At 40.4% G+C, this 14,703-nt stretch overlaps 1 protein-coding gene across 9 annotated transcripts in view; it reads left to right on the forward strand.

The window, feature by feature from the left end:
* ABCA1 (ATP binding cassette subfamily A member 1) overlaps positions 1-14,703 on the forward strand; it is a 179,917-nt gene that overhangs the window by 100,644 nt on the left and 64,570 nt on the right. For all 9 annotated transcript variants that reach the window (XM_082471167.1, XM_082471173.1, XM_082471165.1 and 6 more), the window contains one exon: positions 946-1,122. In XM_082471167.1, the coding sequence (XP_082327293.1) occupies positions 946-1,122 (177 nt within the window). The remainder of the gene's footprint in view (positions 1-945; positions 1,123-14,703) is intronic.

A 14,703-nucleotide genomic window follows, 5' to 3' on the forward strand; every position in this document is an offset into this window, starting at 1 on the left:
TGGTGCATATATATAATGGAATATTACTCAGCCATAAAAAGTAATGAAATTGGGTGATTTGTAGAGACGCGGATGCATCTAGAGACTGTCATACAGAGTGAAGTTAAGTCAGAAAGAGGAAAACAAATATTGTATATTAATGCATATATGTGGAACCTAGAAAATGGTACAGATGAACTGGTTTGCAGAGCAGAAATTGAGACACAGAAGTAGAGAACAAACGTATGGACCCCAAGGGGGAAAAGTGGCGGGGGGTGGTGGTTGTGGTGTGATGAATTGGGAGATTGGGATTGACATGTATACACTAATGTGTATAAAATGGATGACTAATAAGAAAATAAATAAATAAATAAACATTTAAAAAAATAACCAAAAAGACTTAGAACTGGCCTATCAGTGAGGTAAGGGGCTTGACTTTCTAGTACTCTGCTCTGATACCAGTAAAAGGAAGAGTTCCACATTCTGAAATTGTTTGAACATAGTTCTTTGCAGCAGTTAAATATCTGTATCTACACATAAATAGTATAAATGCCTTTTTTTCATAATTCAGCCCAACCCCAGTTTAAGATATCATGCATTCCAAAATAATGAGAATTTTCTATTTTCTTTAATAAAAGTGGTTTTAGGAGTTTAGACTCTAGATTCCTACTGGGTTAATCACGTGTCCCACTTTTGAGAAGAAGAGTTGCACTCAGGATTTCCCCTCACAAGGACAAGAGTGTGGAGGTGATAAGTCAAATGTCACATTCCGGTTTTAATGTCCTGTAGGATCATGCCTTGATCCATCCTAAAGTTCAGTAGAGACCCTATGCACTGGACAGAGTCCAGCAGTGTCCATTCTTCAAAGCTGTTTTGATGTAAAGTCCCCCAAAAGGCTTCAAGGACCCTGCTTCCCATCTTTGTAATCCAGTTTTGCTTCTCTCTCTTTGCATGAAATGCTTCCAGGTATTTTTGCAAGGCTACCAGTTACATTTGACCAATCTGTGCAATGGATCAAAATTAGGAGAGGTGATTCGACTTGGTGACCAAGAAGTCTCCATGCTTTGCAGCCTGCCAAAGGAGAAACTGGATGCAGCAGAGCAAATACTTCATTCCAACCTGGACATTCTGAAGCCGATCCTGGTGAGTAGGATTGCTGTGTGGAGAAGCTTCAAGCACTAATACTTTCGGAATGTGACGTTTTTCCTTGGGCAACGTGACTTTGTTTTTGTAGAAATATAGGGCTGTCTGGGAGTTGGAGACATAATTTGGCTCAGTGGTATTCTAACTGTCCTTTCAAACTTTTGGGCCACCTCCCCAAGAGTAAATGGGGGAAGAGTAAGTAGAGTGTGGCTCTGAGTCCAAGTCTAAGGTCCCTTGTGCCTGTTTCAATCAGAGAAAACCTGCTTTTTTATGGTTTTTAATATTGAAAGGGTTCATTTGAAGAAGGAATTCCACAGATTTTTTTTAAAAAGTCTCAAAACCATTGATGGGAAGATAGATACCTATTCATTTTTAAAAGCCTATCAGAAAGGAGACATCGAGATGTCTCAGTGGGAAAACCCTGGAATTGGATGGGAGCACAGTCAATAATTAGCTTAATCAATGACAAAATTGCATTCACAGAAAAAAATCATCCCAACAAAGACCAGTCATCAGCTGGGAATCACTAGTTCAGAGAAGCAGTCCATGAGAATACATCCAAGAATAGGGATGAGTCTGAGCATTCTGGTCGTCTATGTGTTATGTCTTGTTCCAGAACAGGTATCTTTCTTTGGATTTCCTTGGAGCTCTGGTGAAATGCCCCTTGAACAACATCCTTTAGCATTCAGTGTTCAGGTTTCCTATTCACCATAGAGCTCTCTGATTTGTCAGTAGTTTCTTTTAAAACCAGGGGAAAAGCCCTAGAAGAAGGATGTGCCTGGAAAGAGATGTTCCTCATTATAATAGAAAGAAATTGGAATCCTCTGAGACTTTGCACACCATGATTTCTCTAGAGAAAGATGGGCCCTCCTGGGGAACTAAGAAGGTTCTGTTTCTGGACCCTGTACCTGGATCATACCCTAGAATATTCCTTAGAAACACATGCCAGGGTTTACACTCTTGACTGACCATCAGGGAGTCCTTGTGTCCAGCTTGACTCTCTGATGCTATAGCTTCTGCCTGAGGTGAAGGTAGTAGTCAAACTGTGACTTTTTGGATGCTTCTGTGGCAGGGTTGATGGTGATCCCGTCAGTGTGAAGGGCTTAGGCCTAATGCTTAAGATCTGTTTTTGTTTTATTCCAGAAATAGTATTTTCTGTTTCAGTGGTTGAAAATGTACTGAGTTATTTTCAGTGCTCTGTGATTCCACTGGTAATGTTTCTAGAGTATAATTTTAGTAAGATATGTTTCTGTATGGAGATGTCTGCAGCCCCAGATAACTGGTCTAAATAATCGATAAGCTCATCTGTGAAGACACTTGCAGCCTGTTGGCACTTTTTGCATTGTGAGACAGAGGGTCAAAGGTTGTTACAAATGGTAGACAATTTCCTTGGACCGTTTTGGCTGTTTTGCTTTATTTCACAACAAGATAGAAACGTTCACCCTTTCAGCTGGGATGATTCAGACTTTGGAAAGATGGGTGCTTTTAGAAGACATAGTAATTTATCCTGGTGCCCATTCATTGTTTCACTTCTGTTTACTCATTAAACACCTATTGTGTGCACAACCCAGTAAAATCCCTCTAATTATATAATGTCTGAATTATGCTCTAAGTAGAATGATAGTACAGCCTTCATAATCTGACAATCAGCAGCTTAGGGTTCAACTTGAAAATCTCTCCCTAGTTGGGAAAATTAGCGAGATCGAGGACATGGAAATGCACTGTCAAAACTGTCAGCTACATCACAGCCCATCCTGTCACGTTGTGGTTGTGCCTGGTAGACCAGTTGGTTCACGGCGGGTGTTGAGTAGGGTAGCTGCCGTATGCTTCCTGCCCATCTCTTGGGCATAGGAGCATCTCAGGTTCTGCTCCTGCCTGTCAGCTGTTGCTGTGAGGTCTTCCTAAAATCAGAAAATGGGGCTCTTGAATTAGAACATAATGAGTGGCCAGGATGGCTCTGTGTAAAGATGTTTTAGGGGATACCTTCGGGATGAAGTGACTTCCAAACATTTTGAAATGTGACTCTTATAGCAGTGCCTTAGTTGGAGCACTGGGATTGATACTTGATTTGCATTAAGCAGCCTTTTGCTTCTGCCACTTGGGTGGAATTTTGACATTGGTGATGGTAGACGGGTGTGCCGTGAGACCTCGTTGCACATGGGCAGTTAATTGCGCCAAGATATACAATAGGAGCAGCAACCAACATTGCGGGGGAGGGGAGAGAAGCTGTTCTGTCGGTACGTGTTTCTGTACTGAAAGTGGATTTTGAGGAGAGACATGTTTTGAAACATTTCTCCTCTCTTTCTTTCTTTCTTTCTTCTTTTTTTTTTTTTTTTTTGATGTGGCTATTTCTCTCTTTTTCAGCCGAAGTATTCTGACTCTTTCTCCTGGGTCTCCTTCAGTTCCCTGATGACCACTTGGACCCCAGTATTTTGACAGAAGTGGGGAAGTGTGGCAGAGTAGAAAGGTTGTAGGCCTGGGGTCATCTGCATCTGGGTTCAAATTCTGCCTCAGCATTTTACCAGCTGTGGGACCTCGGATACATTAGATTCTGTAAGCCTCAGATAATGAGGCTTTTACATACAGATAATGTAGTTTACCCTCGGTTGTGATTATTGCTCAGGTATATGAAGAGCCTGGCATAAGGCCTGGTACACATTAGATGCTCAATAAATAGAAGTTAATAATTTAATTGATATGAGTAATATAAAAATTATATGCTGAAAGCAGTGGCTGGTAAGGTAGAAATTTTCTTTTATAAATCAGTGTTAGAAATCAGTCATACCAAGCAAAGTAATCCTGAAGAATATTTCAATGAAAAATTGCATTCTTTGCTTAGGTATTGCCAAGGCTTCTTATCCTGTAGATTATTTGTTTATGCCTTTGTTATACCTTGCATAAAATGAAGGTATGAATTTTGCATATCAAGGTGTTCACAGTGCTGTATTCCTTTTTTGGAGGCTCTGAACATGAATCTGTTTCTGAGCTCATTTGGATTGGTAGCTGATTTCAGTTCCTTGAAGTTGTAGGACTGAGGTCCCTGTTTTCTTCCTGGATGTCAGCTGGGGGCTGGTCTTTACTCCTAGAGGCTGCCAGCATTCCTTCTCGTGCTTTTCATACGGTCCCTCCCCAGCCACAGTGGTTTGAGCCCCTCTCATGCTTTAAATCTGATTTTTCCTTCTGCTACATCTCTCTGCCTCCAGCCTGAAAGTTTTTTGCTTTTAAGGGCTCATTTGACTAGACTGAACCCATCCAGATAATCTAGGATAATCTCCCTATTTTAACATTCATTACTTTTTACATCTGTAAAGTGCTTTTTACCAGGTGAAGTAACTGATTGACAGGTTCCAGAGATTAGGGTGTGGACAGCTTTGGGGAGGGCATTCGTTCTGCCATAACTGCCTTTGGATTGGAACATATATTGGAACAATATTTCATTCTGTCTTTGAAGTGTTTCTTCAGTGCCCTTGGCTTTTATTATTAGTCCCGTTTCAGCCCTGTGTACTTTTTTGCTCATATTCTGAGAGTGATTCTAAAGTACAGTAGACACTACTCATTAAGGTTTGTAATGCACAAACCAAAGAGCAGTGACTTTGGGAAGCAGAGCATCTCTGAACGAGGCATGAGACATTCATCAACAGAACCAACGCATATTTACTGTCTGTCTACTTTGTACCAGGTACTGTTCTAAGGCACTGAAGGTTCAGCCATGAACAACGCAGACAAGGTCCACGTGGAGCTTTCATTCCACTGGGCACTGAGAACCAGCTTTAAGGCTGAGACTGGAAACTTGAGGAATTCTTCATAAGTTCTGGGTTCTGTAAAGTGAGGGCTGCCCTCCCAACAGCTCCCCGACAACAGTCTTGTCTCATACGGGACACTGTGAGCCCTAGTGAAAGTCTGTGTGGTTAAGTAGGCTTGGGCTCTAGTCCTGTCTGTGATGTGAAGATGGTGTCTGGTTTTTGAGGTGAGGAAAACGGTGTCTGATTCGAGTTAGCAAGGACAGGCATGCAGATTGACCTCCATCTTGCTAACATCTTAGACACTTCACGACCATGTGGCCAGACTGCCTTGACTTATACTTTCAGCTGAAAAGGGAAAGTTCTGTCTCCATGGAACAAAGTGTTCTGTTCCTGTGTCTTCCGAGGTGTGTAACACATTCTTGCAGAGGCGGAACTCAGTTCATAGGACAAAGGAGGTAAGGTGAGTGGTGCCCTGAGGTGCCCAGAGGACTAGTGGGCTCACAGCTGGACTGCACAAGGATTGAAGGAGCAGATGGAGGAGGAGTGAAGAGTTATCCTTGTCCTGAAGGGTCTTTGACTTGATGAGGTGAATATGAAACAGAGTATATCTGAATTTGAATGACCTTTGAAGCAGCACTCACACCAGTGCATCTCTCACCCTCCTAATGTGCTCTTCTTCCCTTTGCTTTTCATTTTTCTTGCATGTTTATTGGACACCTAGTTATTATGTGTCAGGAACTGTGCTGGACACTGAGTTGAAATAAAACACCGGCTCAGAAATTAAAGTCAAATTGACTTTGCTAGGTTATTGCTTTTTTTTTTTTTTGCTTTTTTTTTTTTTTTTTTTTTAAGTTTCAGTCTTTTACAACTTAGTTAAACTAAATTTTTGGTGGGGCACATGCTGCAGCGTATATAGAAATATAATGTGTATTATAGAATGTAGGAATATAATGTACATGTGAAATGTATATAATGTTATAAACCATAGTTACCTCAATTTAAAAAAGAAAAAAATAAAATTCATGTGGAAGGAAAAAGCTAGTGAGGATAGAAAGAATATAATGAAGTCATTTATTAGGCCCAGAAAAGATGGCACAGTGGACTTGGTCATTCTCAGGCCAGTGCCCCAGAATGTGTCATGCTTTTAGGAAATCTTTCAATGTTGTGATTAACACATTTTGCAGAAATGGGTAAGAGCTTTTGAGTAATACTCATTTGTCTATTCTTCCATTAATGATAGTACAGTATCTAGTTGTGATCTAAAAATATTGAATAATACATGAATTCCTGTTAGCTTAACACAGAACGTACAGTATTCACCAAAGGTTTTATTTTCCCTCTTTTTCCCCATTTGCCTTCATACAAGAAAATCTTGCCCCCTGTGGTCAATGGGGACCTGTATGAATTCATAGCCAAAGGAATGTTTTTGGTTAAGAAAAATAGTAGGAGGAATTCCAAACTGTGAATGGCTTACCAGAGCTCTTTGGAAATACTATTGGCAAGTTTTGTCTGCCTTTGTCAAGTAAGTATGAGCCGGAGACCTCAGTTAACAGTAGGTGCAGGCACATGGTTCTCAGACTTCATCGTATGGCCTCATTTTAAGGCATATTGCCTGGGGTTAATTTTGTTCAAGGAAGTTAGACATCTTTCAGATCTGATACGTACTCAAGCCAACTTATATTCTTACCCTTCCTTCATTCCTGCCAATCTCCTTTCCTCCGCCCTCTCTCTCTTATCTTTCATTGAATTAAAAAGAAAATTATGAAATAGATCAAATATATAAAAAGGTACAGAAATAACATAAAGAACACTCATGTACCAACATCCATCATTTTACCATGCCTGCTTTAGATTCTTTTCAAGAAAGAAAACACTACAGATACAGTTTATGTCACCTGTATATCCCCCTCTTTCCTCAAAGATAACCGTTATCCTGGAGTGGCATATTTTTATGCAACCATATATATGTTTGCATTCTGTTAATAACAATATAGGATATTGGTTTGCATATGTTCATATTGTATAGGTGTGCATGTTGATTTGCAACTTGTCTTTTTCACTCAACGTTATGTTCTTGAGATTTATCAATGTTGATAAATGAGGCATCTGGTTCATTTTAACTGCTGCATGGTATTCCATTTTTATTCTAAAAATATATTTTTTAAATCTCTTCTTCCAGTCTTTGGCTTGTTTTTTCACATTGCTGATGGTATCTTTTTGTGTATAGTTTTTACTTTCAGAAGTTGAAGTCGTTAGTTCCCATTTTTGGTTTGGACTTCTGTATTTTAAGAAGGCCTTCCCTACCTTAGGTTCATAAGTAGATTTTCTCCTCTATATCTTTTAAACTTTCATTTTTAGTTTTAGCTTTTCAATCTACCAGGAATTTAATTTTGTATAGTGGTATGAGATGGAAAAATTACTGTCTTTTTTTTTTAACATCTTTATTGGAGCATAATTGCTTTACAGTGTTGTTAGTTTCTGCTCTATAACAAAGTGAATCAGCTATATGTATACATATATCCCCATATCCCCTCCCTCTTGCATCTCCCTCCCACCCTCGCTATCCCAAGCTGATCTCCCTGTGCTATGTGGCTGCTTCCCACTAGCTATCTATTTTACATTTGGTAGTATATATATGTCAGTGCTACTCTCTCACTTCATCCCAGCTTACCCTTCCCACTCCCCCTGTCCTCAAGTCCATTCTCTATGTCTGCATCTTTATTCCTGTACTGCCCCTATGTTCATCAGAACCATTTTTTTTTTCAGATTCCATATATATGTTTTAGCATATGGTATTTATTTTTCTCTTTCTGACTTACTTCACTCTGTATGACAGACTCTAGGTCCATCCAACTCACTACAAATAACTCAATTTTGTTTCTTTTTATGGCTGACTAATATTCCATTGTATATATGTGCCACATCTTCTTTATCCATTCATCTGTTGATGGACACTTAGATTGCTTCCATTTCCTGGCTATTGTAAATAGTGCTGCAGTGAATGTTGTGGTACATGTCTCTTTTTGAATTATGGTTTTCTCAGGGTATATGCCCTGTAGTGGGATTGGTGGGTCATATGGTAGTTCTATTTTTAGTTTTTGAAGGAACCTGCATACTGTTTTCCATAGTGGCTGATCTGATCTTTATGATTTCTTTCCTTCTGCTAACTTTGGGGTTTTTTTGTTCTTCTTTCTCTAATTGCTTTAGGTGTAAGGTTAGGTTGTTTATTTGAGATTTTTCTTGTTTCTTGAGGTAGGATTGTATTGCTATAAAATTCCCTCTTAGAACTGCTTTTGCTGCATCCCATAGATGTTGGGTTGTCGTGTTTTCATTGTCATTCATTTCTAGGTATTTTTTGATTTCCCTTTGATTTCTTCAATGATCTCTTGGTTATTTAGTAGCATATTGTTTAGCCTCCATGTGTTTGTATTTTTTACAGTTTTTTTCCTGTAATTGATATCTAGTCTCATAGCGTTGTGGTCGGAAAAGATACTTGATACAATTTCAATTTTCTTAAATTTACTGAGGCTTGATTTGTAACCCAAGATACACTCTATCCTGGAGAATGTTCCATGTGCACTTGAGAAGAAAGTGTATTCTGTTGTTTTGGATGGAATGTCCTAAAAATATCAATTAAGTCTATCTGGTCTCCTGTGTCATTTAAAGCTTGTGTTTCCTTATTTATTTTCATTTTGGATGATCTGTCCATTGGTGAAAGTGGGGTGTTAAAGTCCCCTACTATGATTGTGTTACTGTCGATTTCCCCTTTTATGGCTGTTAGCATTTGCCTTATGTATTGTGGTGCTCCTATGTTGGGTGTATAAATATTTACAATTGTTATATCTTCTTCTTGGATTGATCCCTTGATCATTATGTAGTGTCCTTCTTTGTCTCTTGTAATAGTCTTTGTTTTAAAGTCTATTTTATCTGATATGAGAATTGCTACTCCAGCTTTCTTTTGATTTCCTTTTGCATGGAATATCTTTTTCCATCCCCTCACTTTCAGTCTGTATGTGTCCCTAGGTCTGAATGGGTCTCTTGTAGACAACATATATATGGGTCTTGTTTTTGTATGCATTCATCCAGTCTGTGTCTTTTGCTTGGAGCATTTAATCCATTTACATTTAAGGTAGGTGATTATCGATATGTATGTTCCTATTACCATTTTCTTAATTGTTTTGCGTTTTTTTTTGTAGGTCTTTTCCTTCTCTTGTGTTTCCTGCCTAGAGCAGTTCCTTTAGCATTTGTTGTAAAGCTGGTTTGGTGGTGCTGAATTCTCTTAGCTTTTGCTTGTCTGTAAAGGTTTTGATTTCTCCATCGAATCTGAATTAGATCCTTGCTGTGTAGAGTAATCTTGGTTGTAGGTTTTTCCCTTTTGTCACTTTAAATAACGTCCTGCCACTCCCTTCTGGCTTGCAGAGTTTCTGCTGAAAGATCAGCTGTTAACCTTATGGGGATTCCCTTGTATGTTATTTGTTGCTTTTCCCTTGCTGCTTTTAATATTTTTTCTTTGTATTTAATTTTTGATAGTTTGATTAATATGTGTCTTGGCATGTTTCCTCTTGGATTTATCCTGTATGGGACTCTCTGTGTTTCCTGGGCTTGATTGACTGTTTCCTTTCCCATGTTAGGGAAGTTTTCAACTATAATCTCTTCAAATATTTTCTCAGACCCTTTTTTTTTCCTCTTCTTCTTCTGGGACCCCTATAATTCGAATGTTGATGCATATAATGTTGTCCCAGAGGTCTCTGAGACTGTCCTCAATTCCTTTCATTCTTTTTTCTTTATTCTGCTCTGTGGCAGTTATTTCCACTATTTTATCTTCCAGGTCGTTTATCCATTCTTCTGTCTCAGTTATTCTGCTATTGATTCCTTCTAGAGAATTTTTAAATTTCATTTATTGTGTTGTTTATCATTGTTTGTTTGCTCTTCAGTTCTTCTAGGTCCTTGTTAAATGTTTCTTGTATTTTCTCTATTCTATTTCCGAGATTTTGGATCATCTTTATTATCATTACTCTGAATTCTTTTTCAGGTAGACTGCCTATTTCCTCTTCATTTGTTTGGTCTGGTGGGTTTTACCTTCCTCCTTCATCTGTTGTGTATTTCTCTGTCCTCTCATTTTGTTTAACTTACGGTGTTTGGGGTCTCTTTTTTGCAGGCTGCAGGTTCATAGTTCCTGTTATTTTTGGTGTCTGCCCCCAGTGGGTGAGGTTGGTTCAGTGGCTTGTGGAGGGGACTGGTGGCTGTGCTCTGGTGGGTGGCACTGGATCTTGTCTTTCTGGTGGGCAGGGCCACGTTTGGTGGTGTGTTTTGGGGTGTTTGTGAATTTAGTATGACTTTAGGCAGCTTCTCTGCTAATGGGTGGAGTTGTGTTCCTGTCTTGCTAGTTGTTTGGCATGGGGCGTCCAGCACTGGAGTTTGCTGGCCATTGGGTGGAGCTGGGTCTTAGTGTTGAGATGGAGATCTCTGGGAGAGCTCTCACCGATTGATATTACATGGAGCCGGGAGGTCTCTGTTCCAATGTCCTGGACTCGGCCCCCCCACCTCGGAGGCTCAGGCCCGACACCCGGCTGGAGCACCAAGACCCTGCCAGCCACACGGCTAGGAAGAAGAGGAAGAAGAAAAAAAAAGAACAGCTAGAACCCCAAACCAAATGGTAAAAGCAAAACTAAACAGAGAAAATCACACAAAGAAACATACACACTCACAAAAAGAGAAAAAACAAAATAATAAAATAAAAAAATAATAAAAATAGAAAAAATAATAAAATAAAAAGATAAAAAGTTTTAAAAAGTAAAAAAAAAGAAAAAGGAAGAGAGCAATCAAACCAATAAACAAATCCACTAATGACAACAAGCACTAAAAAGTAAACTAAGATAAACATAAAACCAAAAACCAATCAGACAGAGAAAGCAAACCCCAAGTCTACAGTTGCTCCCAAAGTCCACTGCCTCTATTTTGGGAACATTCATTGTCTGTTCAGGTATTCCAGAGATGCAGGGTTTATCAAGTTGATTGGGGGGATTTAATCCGCTGCTCCTGAGGCTGCACGTAGAAACTTCCCTTTCTCTTTTTTGTTCGCACAGCTCCTGGGCTTCAGCTTTGGTTTTGGCCCCGCCTCTGCGTATAGGCCACCCTCAGGCGTCTGTTCTCCGCCCAGACAGGAGGGGATTAAAGCAGCAGCTGATTAGGGTTCTCTTGCTCACTCATGCCAGGGAAAGGGAAGGGTACGGTAGTCATAATTGGAATGGAGGGTGAGCCTGTGGCAGCAGAGGCCGGTGTGACGTTGCACCAGCCTGAGGCGTGCCATGTGTTCTCCCGGGGAAGTTGTCCCTGGATCACAGGACCCTGGCAGTGGCGGGCTGCACAGGCTCCTGGGGGGGTGTGGGTAGTGACCTGCGCTTGCACACAGGATTCTGAGTGGCAGTGGCGGCAGCGTTAGCAGTTCATGCCCGTCTCTGGGGTCTGAGCTGATAGCCGTGGCTTGTGCCTGTCTCTGGAGCTCGCTTAGGTGGTGCTCTGCCTTCTGTGGGCGCACGGAGCAGGAATCCCCTCTCCTCACACACCTGGAAAGAATGCTGTGTTGCCTCTCCAGCAGGTCCAGACTTTTCCCCAGACTCCCTCCTGGCTATCTGTGGCACACTAGCCCCCTTCAGGCTGTCTTCACATAGCCAACCTCAGTCCTCTCCCTGGGGTCTGACCTCCGAAGCCTGAGCCTCAGCTCCCAGGCCCTACCCGCCCCAGGGGGTGAGCAAACCAAAAAATTACTATCTTAAATGAGTAACTACTTGTCTCAGCAACACTGGTTGAATAGCCCATCCTTCTCCCATTAATTTGTAATATTAAATCTGATTTACATCAGTCTCCTCTCTGTATTTTATAGTGTCCAAGCACAAAAAAGTGAAATGAAGTCTTGAGCAAAATACCTGGATAATGTAAGATTTAAGCTTGATGTTGAATTTGAATTGTGTGTGTTTTTAACCCTGTGATGTCAACCCACACCTATATGTGTAACTCCAATCAGCACTCCTTTGAAAATGGAAATTAGTTTGTACTGATACAGGTTGCCAATACTTATGTTAATGAATTCTGAGCATTTAATCTCAAACAGTGATTAGTGTAAAAAGGATCCAAAAAAATGGAATTGACTATTCTAGTTATGACTTATGGATGGGTTTAGCCAGTGTTTTTCTCTTTGAGACCAAAACCTGAATCAATCAATTAAACAAACAAACCAAAGTTCAGTCTGTTGACAACAAGTTCGTATAGTAAGATACGGTATTGCATGGAGTTTGAATATCTAAAGGTCTGAAATCCACAGCAAATGTAATGAGGTCTTTATGTTTATGTCCATGGTTAACTATATTCATGGGTGAGACAGTCATGCAGTAAGCCCTGCTGTGTGTGTGGAGTTTTGCTGAATTGTGTAGCTTCTAAAACAAGAAGAATAAGCTTGCTCCAAAGTTAAGACACTTAAATGGAAAAACCTGAAGGAAAAATCATTACCCAATGAAGATTTAAATTCATTCAGATGGGGAAGACGTATTCTCAGAACAACATGAACTGCCCATTGATTTGTCTCCTTCAGGGGAATGCTTGCTAGTGGGGACGACCGGCCAGTGTTGGGTCTGGGGGTTTAGAGAGCTAGCCTTTTGCACTTGGTGACTTGTGTACACAATTGGTGTGACGTACCTACCTGCAGATGTGTTTGGCACTATCTTGGATCCCACGCAAGGCCAGGTAAACTGATTGGCTTCTTGTCACTGCTTCACCATCTGAAGCAGACAGCATTGTGTGGACCAGATATAGAATGCACAAACAGCCACACTCGTGCAAAGAATACTGTGAAAAAGAGGTATGAATATTGTCCAGGTGCTGTGCCTCAGTGGTTCTCAAACTTCAGTGTGCAAAAAAATTTCCTAAGGATTTGTGGGTCTTACGTCTAGCTTTTCACTCAGGTCTCGGGGGCTGGGTGTCGGCACACCTGACAAGCACCTCACTCAGGTGGTTCTGATGAGGAGTTCCTGAGACCACAGTGTGTTGGCGAAACCTGGTTATTCTCAATCCTGTGTCATGATTTAGGTTGTATTCAAGTGCAATTGGTTTTTAATTTAATATTTTCTTTTAATCAACTCATTTGTTTTGTATAAAGAAAAGGAAACTGAATTACTCCTATAAAAGTAAAATCAGTATCACTTACTGGGGGTAAGTAGAGGGTATAGAGGGTATGCATGAATATACATTAAGATAAAGGTGTGTGTATGTGTATATATATACATAATCATAGGTAATGATTTTGCTTCAGGTTTTTCCATTTAAATGTCAAGTTTGGGGAAAGTTTCTGTGTATATAGTATAAATATATACCAATATAAGTATATCTGTCATCCACTTAATATTATCTTTTGTTTCTCAGTTTGGCAAACACTAAGAAAAAGGGTTATAGGGGAGAGAGAAGCATTTGCCCCAGGCCGTCAGGAATTAAGGATGAGGATGTCTTGGCTTTGTGCTGAGGAGCATTTATAATTTTAGAAATAGCACACAGGAGTGTGGCTGATATGCTTGCCTTGAGCTGACAACTCTAGCTGTCTGCCTCGTGGAGAAGGGCACCTCGACAAGAGGAAAAGTTCACCCAGAGACAGACAGAAGGGAGGGTGCACGTCCCTTCAAGAACTGGAAAACCCTGTGTGCAGAGGACTAGCCCTTCCGTTTTGGTAGTAAATTTTGGAGAAAGGGAAGAGAAAGGCAAGGATGGAATTGTTTATAATTATAAGGACCTGCGGTGTGCCAGGCACTGTGCAGGGGCTTGCACATGGCCTCTGGTTTAATGTTTTGAAGGCGCTGTGACACGTGCACATTATTGTTTACTCTGCTGTGGAGTTGAGGAAGTGGAGGCGTGGGGAGTTGAAGCCACTTGCCCAGGGTTCTGTAGTCACTCCGGGTCACCCTAGAGTGATACGAATCTTATTTCAATTCAGACTTGAAAAAGAAATGCATTAACTACCACATTTTAAGTTTTAAATGTTTACATTAATGTAATTTAGCATTTTTTGTTTTGCTGTGCAATCCTGAACATGTATCCTCTTGTGGGCCTCATGGTAAGCACAGAAACAGTTTTTACCTCCTGTGTCTTCCAATTAAGACCTCTCGTTATGTAAAAAGTTTTCCTTACCAAGGTCTCTGTAGGTTCAACTTTTAGTGTGGTAGCCTTCAGGTGTAATGTAAACCTGAAGAGAGAAAGAAAAAGCAAACAAAAAGCCCCCAACCTGTTTTTGCTCATAATTACTTCATGGAAGGAATGATCATTAACACAGCCTGTGAGTTGTGTCACAGAGACCTACCTGAGTGTAGCATTTCAAGGAAAGCATGGGCCCATCAGAGGACTGGGAGTGTGGGAAGGCTGGTCTCTGGCGAGTGAGCCATTCTAGAAGAGCTCATGAATCAAGATGGATGAAATCTTCCAGAGAACCTTTAGACAGATTTTATCAGAAATGTACATTTGGGATTATGCTAGGATATTATGATGAGATCATGATACTGACTTAGCCTTCTGCATTTGGAGTCCTTTTTAAAGGGAAACATCCCAGGCTGCTGTTTCCCAGAGATAATGATGAGCTCCGTCTACTTTCAGCCATCTTCCATGCAGGCTGCCTTATGATTTCACAGCAATCTCTGATATATGACAAATATCAAAATGTTTCAGCCTTCTCTAGATTTCTGAGGGTCTGATATTGAATAAAATGATGCCCGTAGAAGCAACAAGGAAAGATGGGTTTTTCCCTGGAGACCTTTTCCCCCCTATTTGACAAATAGGAGTGATGAAACTGACCCTACGTCTT

This window comes from Balaenoptera physalus (assembly GCF_965194825.1).
Source record: "Balaenoptera physalus genome assembly, chromosome: 7".
NCBI lineage: Eukaryota > Metazoa > Chordata > Mammalia > Artiodactyla > Balaenopteridae > Balaenoptera > Balaenoptera physalus.